The sequence below is a fragment of the Neomonachus schauinslandi genome, chromosome 15, assembly GCF_002201575.2.
Source record: "Neomonachus schauinslandi chromosome 15, ASM220157v2, whole genome shotgun sequence".
NCBI lineage: Eukaryota > Metazoa > Chordata > Mammalia > Carnivora > Phocidae > Neomonachus > Neomonachus schauinslandi.
Genome location: NC_058417.1, coordinates 35,584,538 through 35,597,376, shown reverse-complemented (window position 1 = coordinate 35,597,376; position 12,839 = coordinate 35,584,538). Strand labels below are relative to the sequence as shown.

The following is a 12,839-nucleotide window of genomic DNA, read 5'->3' as shown; positions in this document are numbered from 1 at the left end:
CCCCTCACTGGCCAGGACAGGACACGGCTTTTGAGCCAAGGCCCAGAGAATCCCGAGCTGATAAAGACCCATTGTGGCAGCTTCTGGAGAAACCCAGAGGCCATCAGGGGGCTCTGGGGCTCAGGAGCCAGTTAACACCACTTGAACATTTGTGGATAGAATGACTTGGCGGAAGTCAAGGCAGAATGAGGCCCCCAGGCTGCCAGGGGCACTATCCATGGCAGGCCGGCTAAAGGCCAAACCAGCAGGAGCCTGTCTGTGGCTAGAAGGGCTGGCCTGGAGGCAGGGGGTACCCACAGGCTGTGGAGGGCTTCCCTGCAGACACCTGGAGGAAGAAACCCAATCTCCCGCCAAGTTCAAGAAACACAACTGCTCTTTTTAAAAAGGGCCTGGGGAGGGGGGAGTCTGCGGCCCTCCCCCCTCCCCCACACAGGGGTGTCCACAGCAATAAACAGCAGGAAAGGAGGAAGCCCGTCTGGAAGCTGTTGAGAAATTCTCCCTGCTCAGGGCTGTCATGCTTGGAGCGCAGGCACCTCACCATCTGCAGACCCCACTGCTCTTACCGCGAAGAACCAAGTGGGAAGAGACACCCCGAGATAAAGGGTGCCAGGGCAGCTGAGGGAGTCGGGCTCGATGGGTGCCTGTGGGTGTCGGGCAGGACCAGGCTTCGGCGGGAGGTTTAGCTGGGCCCATTGCACTTCTGGAGTGCTCCGGGGGAACGGGAAGGGACTGGACCTCTGCTCGAAAGCCCTGGGAGGGGAGCAGGTGCAGGGATGGGGGGACTGGGTCTTTGCCTTTCTCAGCTGACCGCTCGCCCTCACTCGGGGCGGTGGGGGGGAGGGGGTGGTAGCGGCAAGGAATGCGAATCCAGGTCACAGACCAGGCTGTAGGAGCCTCTTAAAAGACCGTTCTCCTTGGCCAGGTGGTGAGCCCAGGGATTAAACCGAACACAGAGGTGAAAGCATCGCCCACCAAGTGCTCACCGCACTGTTGTTCCTCTGTCTTGTTCCTCAAAGGATTTCAGGTGAGTGACCGGTTCACATCTCAGTGGTGGGTCCGCTCTCCCTCCCCACCATTCAAAACGCATCAAGTTGGCCCCCTCAGATGCCAAGTCATTTCTACATCAAAGCAAAATAGAGTAAGCCATATAAACCCATTATATGAAGCCACATAATGAACATCAGCTTCGAACTCCTGGGCACTGAATTGCACGTGGCTCCTGTGCCGTTCACGCCCCTCCCCCAAGGGGAAGGCAGAGTGATACCAAAAGCCACAGAGGAAAGGCAACTCATCTCCACTCACGTGGCCTCCGAAGAACCCATCTTATGACAAACCTCACCTGACACCACGGAGATTCATTTCAGGCTGGGGATGGCTCTGGAACACAGCACAAAGCTATGTTTTCTGAAACCAAAGCATCCCCCAGCCTTGCTGGAGATTGTCCCAGCTGGCGAGGCAAACACGTGCACACGAAAACTGCTAGAATGCTCTGTTCTGATCTCATGGCTCCCACAAACAAAAAAAGCAAACCCGTTAAGACTGAGCTGGAAGGTTCTGGGTGTCATTTATTGACGGCAGTTTACACACATTTGTTTTCTTCCCATGGCCATTTCCTTCAAAGCCCAGGCACAGAGCCCTCTGGAAAGGCAGTCTCTGAATGAGGGAGCCAGAATGCAGGACGCACTCGGCTTTGGCAGGCGTGCTCAGACTCAGCAGGATGCAATCCTTCAAGCTGGAATTCCGTCGGGTGTCTCGAGACACCAAGGTGGGGGGTGGAGAGGAAGTCTTCAACAGGACTCACATCCCCGACCAGGCCTGCTCGCTTGCTCTCCAAGGCCATCCCAAGGCCATCCCGGCGGCAGGAGCCTGGGGGCGCAGTGCAACAGGCCCACCCACCTTCCCAGGGGCAGATTCTTCAGTCCATGCCCTGCTGTTCACACCTGCTTCCGCCAGCCCCGCAGTTAAAGAGAATCAGCCTTATGGTAAGAGACAGATGACTTCCTCTCTGACCCTCCCCGGCAGCTCTTCAGCTGGGTCTGCGGAGGAACCGCTGGGAAACATGGAGACCCATGCTTTCCCATCAGCTGAGTGTGCCGTCTTCCTCACGTCCCGCCTAAACGACAGGCTGGAGGCTCCAAGGGCGCTCAGGCCAGCCACCGAGCTCCCCAGCCCCGGCGCCAGAGCCTCTCTCCTGCCGACCGCCAGTGCCTAGACCGGAGCGCCGGTGGGCCCCGGGCACTTGGCAATTTGGGGGAGGGAGGTGGATCAAAAAGTGGATGGAAATGGGAAGAATGAAAAAGCTTCATCTGATAAGGAGAGATCTGAAGTGATTTCACTTTTATTTCCTTCACTTTAAGCCAATCGTGAAATTTCACAGTGATTTCTGGGGCGGGGGCAGAAGGGCGGTGGCGCGAAGAGTGGTCAGGGCCAGGGCCCGGTGGCCGGGTCTCACTGTGGCAGCTGCAGGAGCACGGACTGCCCAGCCGGCAGGTACGTGATGTTCCGAGAGCGCGACAGCTGGTACGCGATGTCCTCTGCGGCCTCCAGCTTGCGCAGCTCGATGAGGCCATCGCCCGCGGTGGCGAGCGAGTTGGCAATCAGCTCGGCGGCCTTGGAGTCGCCCTCGGCAGAGATGATGGCCGCCTTCTTCTGCTGCTCAGCCTAAGACAGCGGAGGTGGGGGGAGACCAAGATCACACCTGAGGGTGCTGGATGGCAGGCAGCGGCCTTGGAAGGACCAGGCCACACGCCCTCACTGGCTCCCGAAGGAACTCTGGGAATCTAGCTCCCCCACCTCCAGATGGGCTCAACAGGCACTGTCCACCCAATCCTCCTCTTTCCTGCAATGCACTGCCCACTCCTCGCCGTTGCGGGGACACATTTCTGTTGGCTGTGTAAGTATCTGTCTTATTTCAAAGTCCTCATTGACGTTAGCAGCAATCCAGCCCAGCCATCTTACTCTGAGCCAGGAGGAGCCAAACCGAGGAAAACAGGAGAGACAAAAGGTAGAAGCCATCCTCAGGCTCGACTTTCCCTCCAGTCCCTAGTCAAAGTGACTTTCGTCTAACACACCTGTTGGGGGAAACAAAGCAGCTGACGAGGAGCTACAGGCCCGTGTGATGCTCCCCTGAGCTAACCTGGTTCCTGCCCAGGAACCCAGGCAACAGAACACGGCTCTCCAGGCTCTCCCTGCCCGTATCAACAGGAGGACCTCTATCTGCAATGCCCGACTCGGTCATGGGCGGAGGGTACGGCATTAACAAATGTTAACTGAGCACCTACTAAGTATTTCCAGATACAGTCTTAGACCTATGTTCGAGACTCTGGACACAGCGGGGGAAAGAAAAAAAAAAAGCAAGGAAGTCCCTGCCCACAAGGGGTTTCCATTCCCTAAAATGAAACGCTGGCCACCCGTACATCGCTCTTTTCCCTGCTTCAAAGAACTAAGGTTCTTGGATTAGGACTAACCCAAGAAAAACCAGCAGTGGGGAGAAGGGACAGCAAGAAATAAATACGCTTTTGCAAAGACCAGAAGACCAGGCTGCTGCGCAAATACAGCGTGTCCCATCACACTCTGCCACATCTGGATGGATTTAGTGCTGGAAAAAAAATCCAGTGACGAGAGCGCATCTGGCGCAGTGTTTGATCCTTTCTGCTGTCAGCTTTCACTGTGTAACAACGGTTAAAAATGACTTCGCAGTGAAGCTGAAAATATTCCAGGAGAAAACATTTTTATTTGCAGGCGAGTGTTTTTGATCTTAGGGAAGTGGAAGAAAAATGACCCTTCGGTGATTTTAAACATCACTTCACATATCCCTGACTAGCCCCCGAAGACTCTGGAACCAATTGCAGGAGGATGGTTCCTTCAGTCCCCTTCCGATGATCCCGGAAAAAGAGATGACAGATGATGAATTTCCAGGCCACCCAGCGAACGGGTAGACTGAGCACTGGAGAAAGGGGAGAGAGGCTCCTGCCATCTGGTTGAACACTCACCTTTTCCACCACAAATCTGGCCCTCTCTGCTTCCTGCTGAGCCACCTGTTTGGCTTCTACCGCTTCTGTGAACTCCTTCCCGAAGGTCAGATGTGTCTAAGGGGAGAGAGGGCGCGAGATGAGGCAGTGTGATTGTTTAGGCAGCGCTGCCACAAGGCCCCCACACCACTGGAAGGAAGGGGTCAGGAATGGCTCCAGCAGCTGGAGGCCCCTGTGAGGCCAGAACACCCTTTCACCTCCACATCCGTGTCCAAACTGAGCTCCCACCCCCAGAAGCCTCGGCTGCCTCAACAGTGCCCGCGCGTCAGTGTGTCGCCCGCGGTGCGGAGATCTCAAGCAGAAAACAGCCCGTGGGCACCAGACGGTACCTGCTCAACTGACCACCTCCCCGGGGGAGAAGACTGTGGGATCTAGGACCCCCACCTCCGACTAGTGCTCATCCAAGGTCCTATGATGGCCCGTTCGGAGCCCCCAGAGAGGCCAGATGGAAAACTGAGCCCGAGAGGGAAGGATGCAGCTGGTTCTCAGGGATTCGAGGGCGTGATGCTCTCTGCTTATGGCTTAACCAGTCCACTTCTTTCTCACAGCAGCCTCCCCACGAAACAGGAAGAGGATGAGAGACGGTGGAACGCAAATCATGGTATTCCCCACATGTGAGTGCTTCTGGTAAAGGGTTTAAGAGAGAAGGCAGGGAAAGCTATTGCTTAGGATGAGGGTTTACAACTCTGACTACCCACAGACCTTCCCTACTGACACGGTATCACTGAGCCTGGGCTGAGGCGAGGGTCTGCAGTGACAGCAGAAACGGGACAGAGCTCAACTCTTGATGCTTGGTCTCGAGCAACTGACTCATTTATCCAACTTTTTATTAAAATAAAGAAAGAAATGCAGGGAAGAATGGTATTGGTTTTGCTATCAAAATCTATTTGCCTCCTCTCCTCCCCGACCCTCCCAAACTCTGCTTTAAAAAAAGGAAAAAAAAACAAACACATGAGCAGCTCAAAACTTCTCAGGAGTAAATTCTAGTCCCACTGTCTTCCCCAACTTTTAACAGCCTCGCTCTTAACTGCAGCTGTTCTACTTCGCCTGTTCCATTTCTGGATTGTGTTCAAGGTCTGGGGAAGAAAATACAGTCCTGAGAAGTGAAAAAATGAGTAATTAAGGAATAACGTTTCTTTCTAAAAGGGCCAGGTGAGGGCAGCATATTCCCCATGAAATCTCATTCTCACACCTCTTAGATACGGTTTCTTGTAGTCGGCCCACATTTCCCCAGAACAGAGTATGTGGTTAAAGACTAGCGAAATGCCAAGCTTCTCCTTAGGTTTTTACTTAGCATTTTCTCAGAGCCAAGGTGTTTAGGTTATCAGTGAGTGGGACGGCAGCCAAGGAATTGCTCTGGTTATTAGAGTCGAGCGACTGCAGCCTGGCATTCTGCCAGCAGAGGGAGCCCACCGGCTCTGCTGCCGCCTCGGGTGGAGCTGCGCCCTGTGGGTTGGCGCTGGGTGCCGCGGGTTGGTGCTGGGCGTTGCGGGTTAGGGCTGGGCGTCGCGGGTTGGGGCTGGGCGCCGCGGGTTGGTGCTGGGCGTTGTTTCAACAGCTGCACAGATGCTGTGTGTGAAGTGGTGCCCGTACGCTGCACCGGAGAATGAACAGGAAACACCTTCCCTCGCTACCCGAACAAATCACTCCAAATGATTTTTCCCAGAGAATCTAGAAACACGACCCCTTCCCCTCACCCTCCTTGATCTGAAAGGCTATCCTGCCTGTATTGCTTTCTGTTTGAGTTACGGCATTCAGCGTCATTAATACACACGCTCTACGGTCTCCAGAGGCTCGCTTATACCTCCGAGATGTCCCTTGCCCCCCACACCAGGCTTTGGGGAGCAGAACCACTCATTTACACTCAATCACCTTTCACCGGGGGTTCCCAGAGCTCACTTCACTAAGCTACGTAGACCCTAAGTGTTAGGAAATTCCCGGGGGCGGGGGGCTGGGTCAGGCTGGGAGGTCTGCACTAGGGAGAAAGACTCTGCGCCCTCTCTAGCCTCACCAGGCAGTTTCTTCCTGTGTCAAACAGGGCTAGCAAGACATTACTTCCTAGGGAGCTCCTGGGAACACTCACAGTGTCGGGGAAGGTGAAAAATCTACTGGTTAGGGACCCTAGATCAGGCAGGGCTAGAAGAAGAAAAATGTGTGTGGCAGAGGGGAAGCAAAAGAACCGTCATCTGAAACAAACCCAAGGAGACTGCCTCATAGTCAAGAAGGTTCTGCGTTTTTGAGTCTCACACCTAGGAAAGTGGAAGGCAAGACCAACAGTGTCCACCCAGAAATGGAGCCAAGCACCTGAACAAGAACCGCAGCCCCTTCCTCACAGGCTCCCTGAGGGTCTTACCAAGGACACGTCATCCAGGATGAGCCCAAAGGTCGCTGCTCGCTCTGTAAGGTCATCGCTCACCTGTCTGGAGACCAGCTCTCTCTGGGTGATCAGTTCTCCAGCGTCAAAGCGAGCCTGGTTCCAAAGGAGGGCACAAGAGCCAGTCAGGACGACGAGGAAGCAGAAAGGCCAGGAAAACTATCGGCCACGTCCCAACCCACCCGCTGCCACTCTCTGCCTGCCACCTAACTATCTCTTGGGGGCCAGGCTGCAGGCTGCAGGTTCCAGGCTCCAGGCTGAGGCCCTGTCACTCACCACCACCGACTTGAGGATCTCTGTAGTGATGGATGGTAGCACCCGCTCATCATAGTCCTCCCCGATGCTGGTGAAGATGCGGGGAAGCTGGCTGGCAACGGGCCGGAAAAGGATGCGCAGGGTAATGTTGACGTTCTGTAAATCTTAGGGTAGGGACAAATGCTGGAGTTACAAATAAAAACCCCGGTGGCCTTCTGGATGACCTCTCCTACCCTCAACTTGCTGTAATTTGTAAGTAAAGTTGCTGATGTTAAGACCCTAGAGGGCAGGAGCCCCTATGCATAGCTTCCTTGGTACAAAACCCAGTAGAGCCGCAGAGCTAGGAATTTTTAAAGGTTTGTGGTGGTGACAGCTTTTCAGTGTGTGTTGAATGCCCTCCGACAGAAGCAATTCAGCTTACATGTCTGAGTGGTACCATGGGATGTTTGAAACAGCAAATGTTTTAAGAAAACAGGCCAATACCAAGAATTTTCAGGTGAAGCCTTTCCAAGGCCCCCGCCAGGAGGATGCCTTGGAGCGGTTATCATTGGTCCTGCGGAAACAGTCCACACCGGCTGGACCAGGGGTACAAAGGCCAGGGCTGCAGTCCTACCCTGCTGTTCGCGAATGACGGGACCTCACTAAGCCTTAGCCAATCTCGGCTTATTTCCTTGTCTGTCAGAAGGGGGGTGATTTCATCTGCCTTCCTGAACACTGGGGAGAAGTGAAGGAGAAATGAGATGTAACAGCACTGTGTCAAATGTGCAACAGATGTAAGGGGTCATCAGACTCATCTGGAGCACGCTTCTCACTACTCGGCCCAGGCAAAGGCGGGGGGGGCGGGGAGGGCTCACGAAGTTAATTACAACTTCCCCTGATGATTCAGGCCTGCCTGAGGCTAAAGCATGGTCAGCATCCTGGCAGTCACCAATGATACAGGGACCAATCGCCCATGGGCTAGTTCTGAACCAGGCACCCAGAAAAGCGGGAAATGCATGCACACTAGTTCCTGATCCCTGGAAATTCCTACCAACAGTTTTGAGGATGAGTAAGTAATGTATCCTCACAACAGTTGTAAAACAGCAGAGAAAGCAATCTTGAAGAGGTGGGAAGCTTAGAACTACGCTCTTAAGTTAAAATTTTATTTTTCTTGATTAACCCCACCCCACCTTTGATCTCTTGTGGAGGCCAGCCAGACCCTTGAGGGGCCAGGAGCTACAGGCCAGGTTGCCCAATGCCAATTTACTCGTCCCCGCCTCTGCCTGACATGCATCTCTTACTACAGTCCCAGCTCACACGAAGTTCCTCCCAGGAGCCTTTGCAGCCACCTGTGGGGGCTAGCTGTTCTCTGGCCCCCTCCACCCCAAGCCCCGCTCTAGAACTCACCACGCTTACTGTAACTGCCCATTCACATGTCTATGTCCCTAGGGGGACTGAGCTCCCAGAGGCCCCCGCTTCAGTTATCTTTGAACCACCCCCACCCTGCGACCCAGCACAAAACGTGGAACAGTCACAATAAGCAACACATCCGCTGGGGAACAACACTGAAGGCATCAAATGTTCCCGAGACAACAAACCAACATCCACACGACCCTCGCCTCTTGCTGCACGGAAACGTCACTGCTGAGCCAGCCCACCTGCCATCCCATTTACCACCTGTGCATCTCTCTGTGTAGGATGGTGGGAGAACGGCGATGGCAGTTTGTTTTAGGCCCACTGCAAATCCAGGGGCATGTCAGCCACCAGGGGACTGCTCTCAAGGGACTCGGGCCCCTGGGAGGCGCAGTCTGCTGAGCGGCCGACTTTTGATATCGGCTCAGGTCATGATCTCAGGGTCGTGGGATTGAGCCCTGGTTTGGGCTCCACACTGGGCATGGAGCCTGCTTAAGATTCTCTCTCTCCCTCTCTTAAAAAAAAAAAAAAAAAAAGGTAACAACGTGAGGCCAGCACTGCTGGAAAAAGAGGCCTTGGAGAACAAGGCAAAGGGTAAGCCGGCCGTGAAGGCACACAGAATGGCTGGAGCCTGGTTTACAGTCACTCTGGGCAATGAGACCCAACGGAAAGGGTCGACTGAGGGAGCAAAGGCACTTTTATATTTCTTTAAAACTGGAGCACTACATTAACTTTTGAAATAGACCTTTGTGTATTTCTCTAAATCTGTACAGCTGTGTGTCTACCTTAGGTCCATATTTCTATGAATCTGCGTTAAAATTCTCCAGGAAAAATATGCAAGGAATTCTTATTAGGGGAGGTTCAGCTTCTTCTGGATCCTATGGCAACCCTCCCACACACTCTACTTCATGTGACCCACAGGCAAGACTCACCTTTGCTACCAGTGATCACTGGCACATTACGTGGTCGAGAGCGGCAATCAAAGATAATGGGTTTCTGTACCCAAGGGATGAGAAAGTGAGTCCCTTCTCCTACCACAATGTCCTGTACACCACGGAACCGGTCAAAGATGACAGCTCTGTGCCCAGCATCCACTAGGAATGAAGGATAATGACAAGTCAGAAATATCCCTTCACCTTTTAACCAAAAAGGCTATCTGTGAAAGCTCCTTGGTGCTGTTATTATTGTCTCCCCTCTCCTGCTGTCTTCCCGCACTTCTGATCTCTAGCAGCTTCTAAGTAGCCACAAAACTGAGCGATCCCCTCCCATCCCAGTGTCTTCCCAAGGACTCAGGTAACAGGATCTGTTCTTCAGCATCCTTTCTCCTTGAAACAACTGGTTGCTGATTTTCTGATTAACTATCCCATCCCCCAACACATTTTCAGGAAATCACCTCCCAAAGCTTCTTTCCAAAACTCACCAAAATCTTCACTGTTACCACATTCCATCCTGGTTCCAATTTAAGGCAGCGTTTCCCAGAAGCAGCTCCCTAACCTTGGAAATCCTAAAATTTGGAAGATCCCACTCTTTCCAAGAACTTGGTTTCTCTCAGGTTTTAAGGGTTAACAGAGCTGTTCTTTCCATTCAGAAAGAAATCAGTGATGGTGATTACTGTCTAGTTGTGCGGAGTGGCTACAAAGATCAGAGCATAGAGCTGCGCCATTTAAACCAAGTAAGCTTTTCTCGTCAGCTGTTCTGTCTCTGCCTTATTGGACTTTAGAGCTGCTCCAAATATCTTCACTCTGAAAGTAACCCTCCTCTTGCCAGACAGTCACATATGAGGTAGGTCAATCTACTGCTGCTTTCCAACCATGAAAACCAGAGAAATGTCAGAGTTGGAAGGTAAACCAGTTCAGTCCTACTGCTCGATCAAAGAAGAAGCTGAGACCTAGGGAGGGGGAAATGGCTTGCTTAAGGTCACACAAGAAAGTGGAAGAAAAGTCAGCTTAAGCCCCTGCCACACTGTTAAAAGCTGGGCAAGGCACCTCGAAGATATTTTGTCTGGAATGACCCCTATGCAGCAGAGCAAAAACTCCCACTTGGGTAAGGGCACCAAGGATCTAAAGCCCTTGCTGAGTTATTCCACACGAGGCAGAAAGGAACAGATGAGATCTCCATTTCAGCTAGCCAGCAAGATCCTGACACTCTGCTGCAGCATCACTTCAAACCAACAAGAGCAACTGGGAACGTTTAACCAACAACTAGGCTGGGAGGCTCTTTGCAAAGAAAGGCTCTGAGAGAGCTTATGGCTACAAGGAAGGACAGAGGCTCGATTGACAAGGCAACCATATGGTGCGGGATGGCACCAGGTGACCCTCTTGGTCACAAACACATTCACAGACAGCGGCTGCCACGGGGAGTATCACGTGGGCTGTGCAGACCAATGGAAATCCTCCGGCAAAGGGCAGTGACCCACCACCCCCAGTGCCTCACCGTTATACAAGGCAGAGTTCACCACTCCTCCTGCAACAGCTAAGGCCAGGCCGAACTTGCCAATGGACTCAAACACTTTGGCAGCCATGTCTCCTTCTGCCGGACCCACTCACACCTATGGGGATAAAAACAAAACAAACAACTTGATCCCAAAATTCTGAGAGAAAGCCCTCTCTGAAACAGCATATTCACTTCTCAAGCTGGCTATTTATTTCCCCACTCCTGAGGGCTCTAAATCACGCACTGAAGGACATAATAAATAAATAACTCTACAGCTTGGAAAAGTGTAGTATCAATTCTGCTTTTTAAATTTTTCTACTTCTTTCTTCTTTTTTTTTTTTTTTAAGATTTTGTCAGAGAGAGAGCATGCACAAGCAGGGGGAGGGGCGGGCAGAGGGAGAAGCAGGCTCCCCGCTGGGCAAAGAGCCCTGTGGGGCTCGTGGGCCACGATCCCAGGACTCTGGGATCATGACCTGAGCGGAAGACAGACGCTTAACTGAGACACCCAGGCGTCCCTCTTCTTTTTCTACCACTAAAGAAAGGGGGTCTGGGCACTTGATTCAATAACAGGAATGAGGCATGGGCTTGATACCCCCAGAGAACTCCGCACCACACTAAACCACCCTTCCATTTCTTGGACAAGCGGGCCCCAAGACAAAGGCTGGGTGGTTGGTTCTGGACAATTCTGGTCTGGAAAAGTAACTCAAAGAATGCACTACATGGTGATTCCAACAGCAAAAGTAACACTAACAGTTGGCTTTTATGCCAGGAGGCAGTCTTCTAATGGCAATTATTTAATCCTCACACCAACCCCTATGAAGCAGGTTATTACAGATGAGGAAACCGAGGCACACAGCAAGGTTACAAGAGGAACTGAAGATCACTCAGCCATTTCGTGGTGGAACCAGGATTAGAACTTGGAGGTCTAAGTCTAGCAAGCCTGACTTAACTCCTCACCGTAGTGCTTCTCCACCATCAGGCATTAAGAATAACCTGTTATTATGGAAGCAGGAGGTGGGGGATATTCTGGGACCAAGATATCAGAAGAACCAACGGGGCAAAAAGGCTCTCGATAGCTGCAGCGCAAGGGAGAACCCTGGAAGAAGGGGGAGGGCGGGGCTGAAGCGGGGTGGGCGGGAGCACGACTAACCTAACTAAAATCTACTCCCGCACTCAACTTTTTAATGCCCCGCCCCGGCGTCCTCGTCCACTTCAGATTCAAATCCTCCCTCCCAGACCTGAGGCTTCCTTGATCACTTCCAGTGCATTTCAATGTTCCTTACCCGAGGCCAGGCCACCGTCCGGACCCCGCAGCCTTTCCATTTCCAAGAGCTTCTGGATTATTCCTCACCCCGCCCCCATACGCACCTCCCTTACTCGACACAACCCCTAGCTCGTCCCGGGCTCACCCCCTCTCCCCTTTGACACGAGGCAGACCAACGCACGCACCCCGCCCGCCCAAATTGCGAACGGGAACCCAGAAGGGATCTGCAGAGACGCCCGTGGGCCGACGGAACCTTCCCACCATTCTTACCTGCTTCCACTCTGACCTCCACATGAATTCCCCAAGCCACACATACTACGCATGCGCCGGGCAGCTCTTTCTCTTCCCCGCCCCCTTCCAAGATCCGGACCTCCGATTGGTGGGGAAGAGCGCTGTGCATTCTGGGAAGGGCGGCTTGTGGCCTTACCCGGCTTCCCGGCTCTTCGCATATGAACTACAATTCCCAAAAAGCCATTCAGCGTCTGGCCCGCGCTGAAAAGCCTTTCCTCTTTGGTGGGAAACGGACGGAAGCTTGTCGCACAGCCTTTTGGGGGCTGTAGTGCCTTGGGGTTAAATGCACGTGCCTGTCCTGAACGGGTGCTGGAGCCTGCCAGGAGGTGAGCCCTAGGGCCTCAGAAAGAGTGGCTGGGGATGCGGCTGGTGTTGGCAGGGATGGGCCGGGGAAAGTTTACGGCTGATGAAGGAAGACAGGTGAGCACCCTGCAGAAAGTTGTGGGGAGATACCTGGTGGGCTGAGAGACCTTGAGGGAAGCAGATGGGGCCATCTTTCCAAAGCCCTGTCACGAAATGTCCTGAGTGGTGGGACATTGATTGCCCGAGCCAGAAAGAATCTTAGAAACCATCTGGACTAGAAAAAGAGGACTAGAGAGAGGAAGAGATTCATTCACGGTCATGCACCAATTTAACAAAGGGTCTGGGCTTAGAGTCCGTGTCCCCTGGACACGCACACACACACAAACTTATTTGGAAAAGTGGCAAGAATAATACAAAGAACACATATCTCCTTTACTCAGATTCGTCTATGGCTAACATTTTGATCCATATGCGTTATCATTTGTTCTCTCCCTCT

The 12,839-nt window shown here is 52.9% G+C and overlaps 1 protein-coding gene across 1 annotated transcript; it reads right to left on the bottom strand.

Moving 5' to 3' along the window:
- Nucleotides 1–2,315: 2,315 nt before the first annotated feature.
- Nucleotides 2,316–12,078, bottom strand: PHB (prohibitin). Its single transcript, XM_021704563.1, has 7 exons — nucleotides 12,020–12,078; nucleotides 10,486–10,600; nucleotides 8,985–9,146; nucleotides 6,682–6,824; nucleotides 6,385–6,501; nucleotides 3,993–4,088; nucleotides 2,316–2,661 (listed from the first exon to the last, which is right to left on the bottom strand). Exons 2-7 carry the CDS (start codon nucleotides 10,571–10,573, stop codon nucleotides 2,449–2,451), a joined length of 819 nt encoding a protein of 272 aa, XP_021560238.1. The 5' UTR covers nucleotides 10,574–10,600; nucleotides 12,020–12,078; the 3' UTR covers nucleotides 2,316–2,448.
- Between the last annotated feature and the right edge of the window lie 761 nt (nucleotides 12,079–12,839).

Excerpts from the sequence above, each read along its gene's own strand:
- PHB (XM_021704563.1), bottom strand. The coding sequence starts at position 10,573 with ATGGCTGCCAAAGTGTTTGAGTCCATTGGCAAGTTCGGCCTGGCCTTA. Across the intron at positions 9,147-10,485 it reads GAACTCTGCCTTGTATAACG|TGGATGCTGGGCACAGAGCT; the intron begins GTGAGGCACTGG and ends CTTCATTCCTAG. Across the intron at positions 6,825-8,984 it reads AGTGATCACTGGTAGCAAAG|ATTTACAGAACGTCAACATT; the intron begins GTGAGTCTTGCC and ends CCCTACCCTAAG.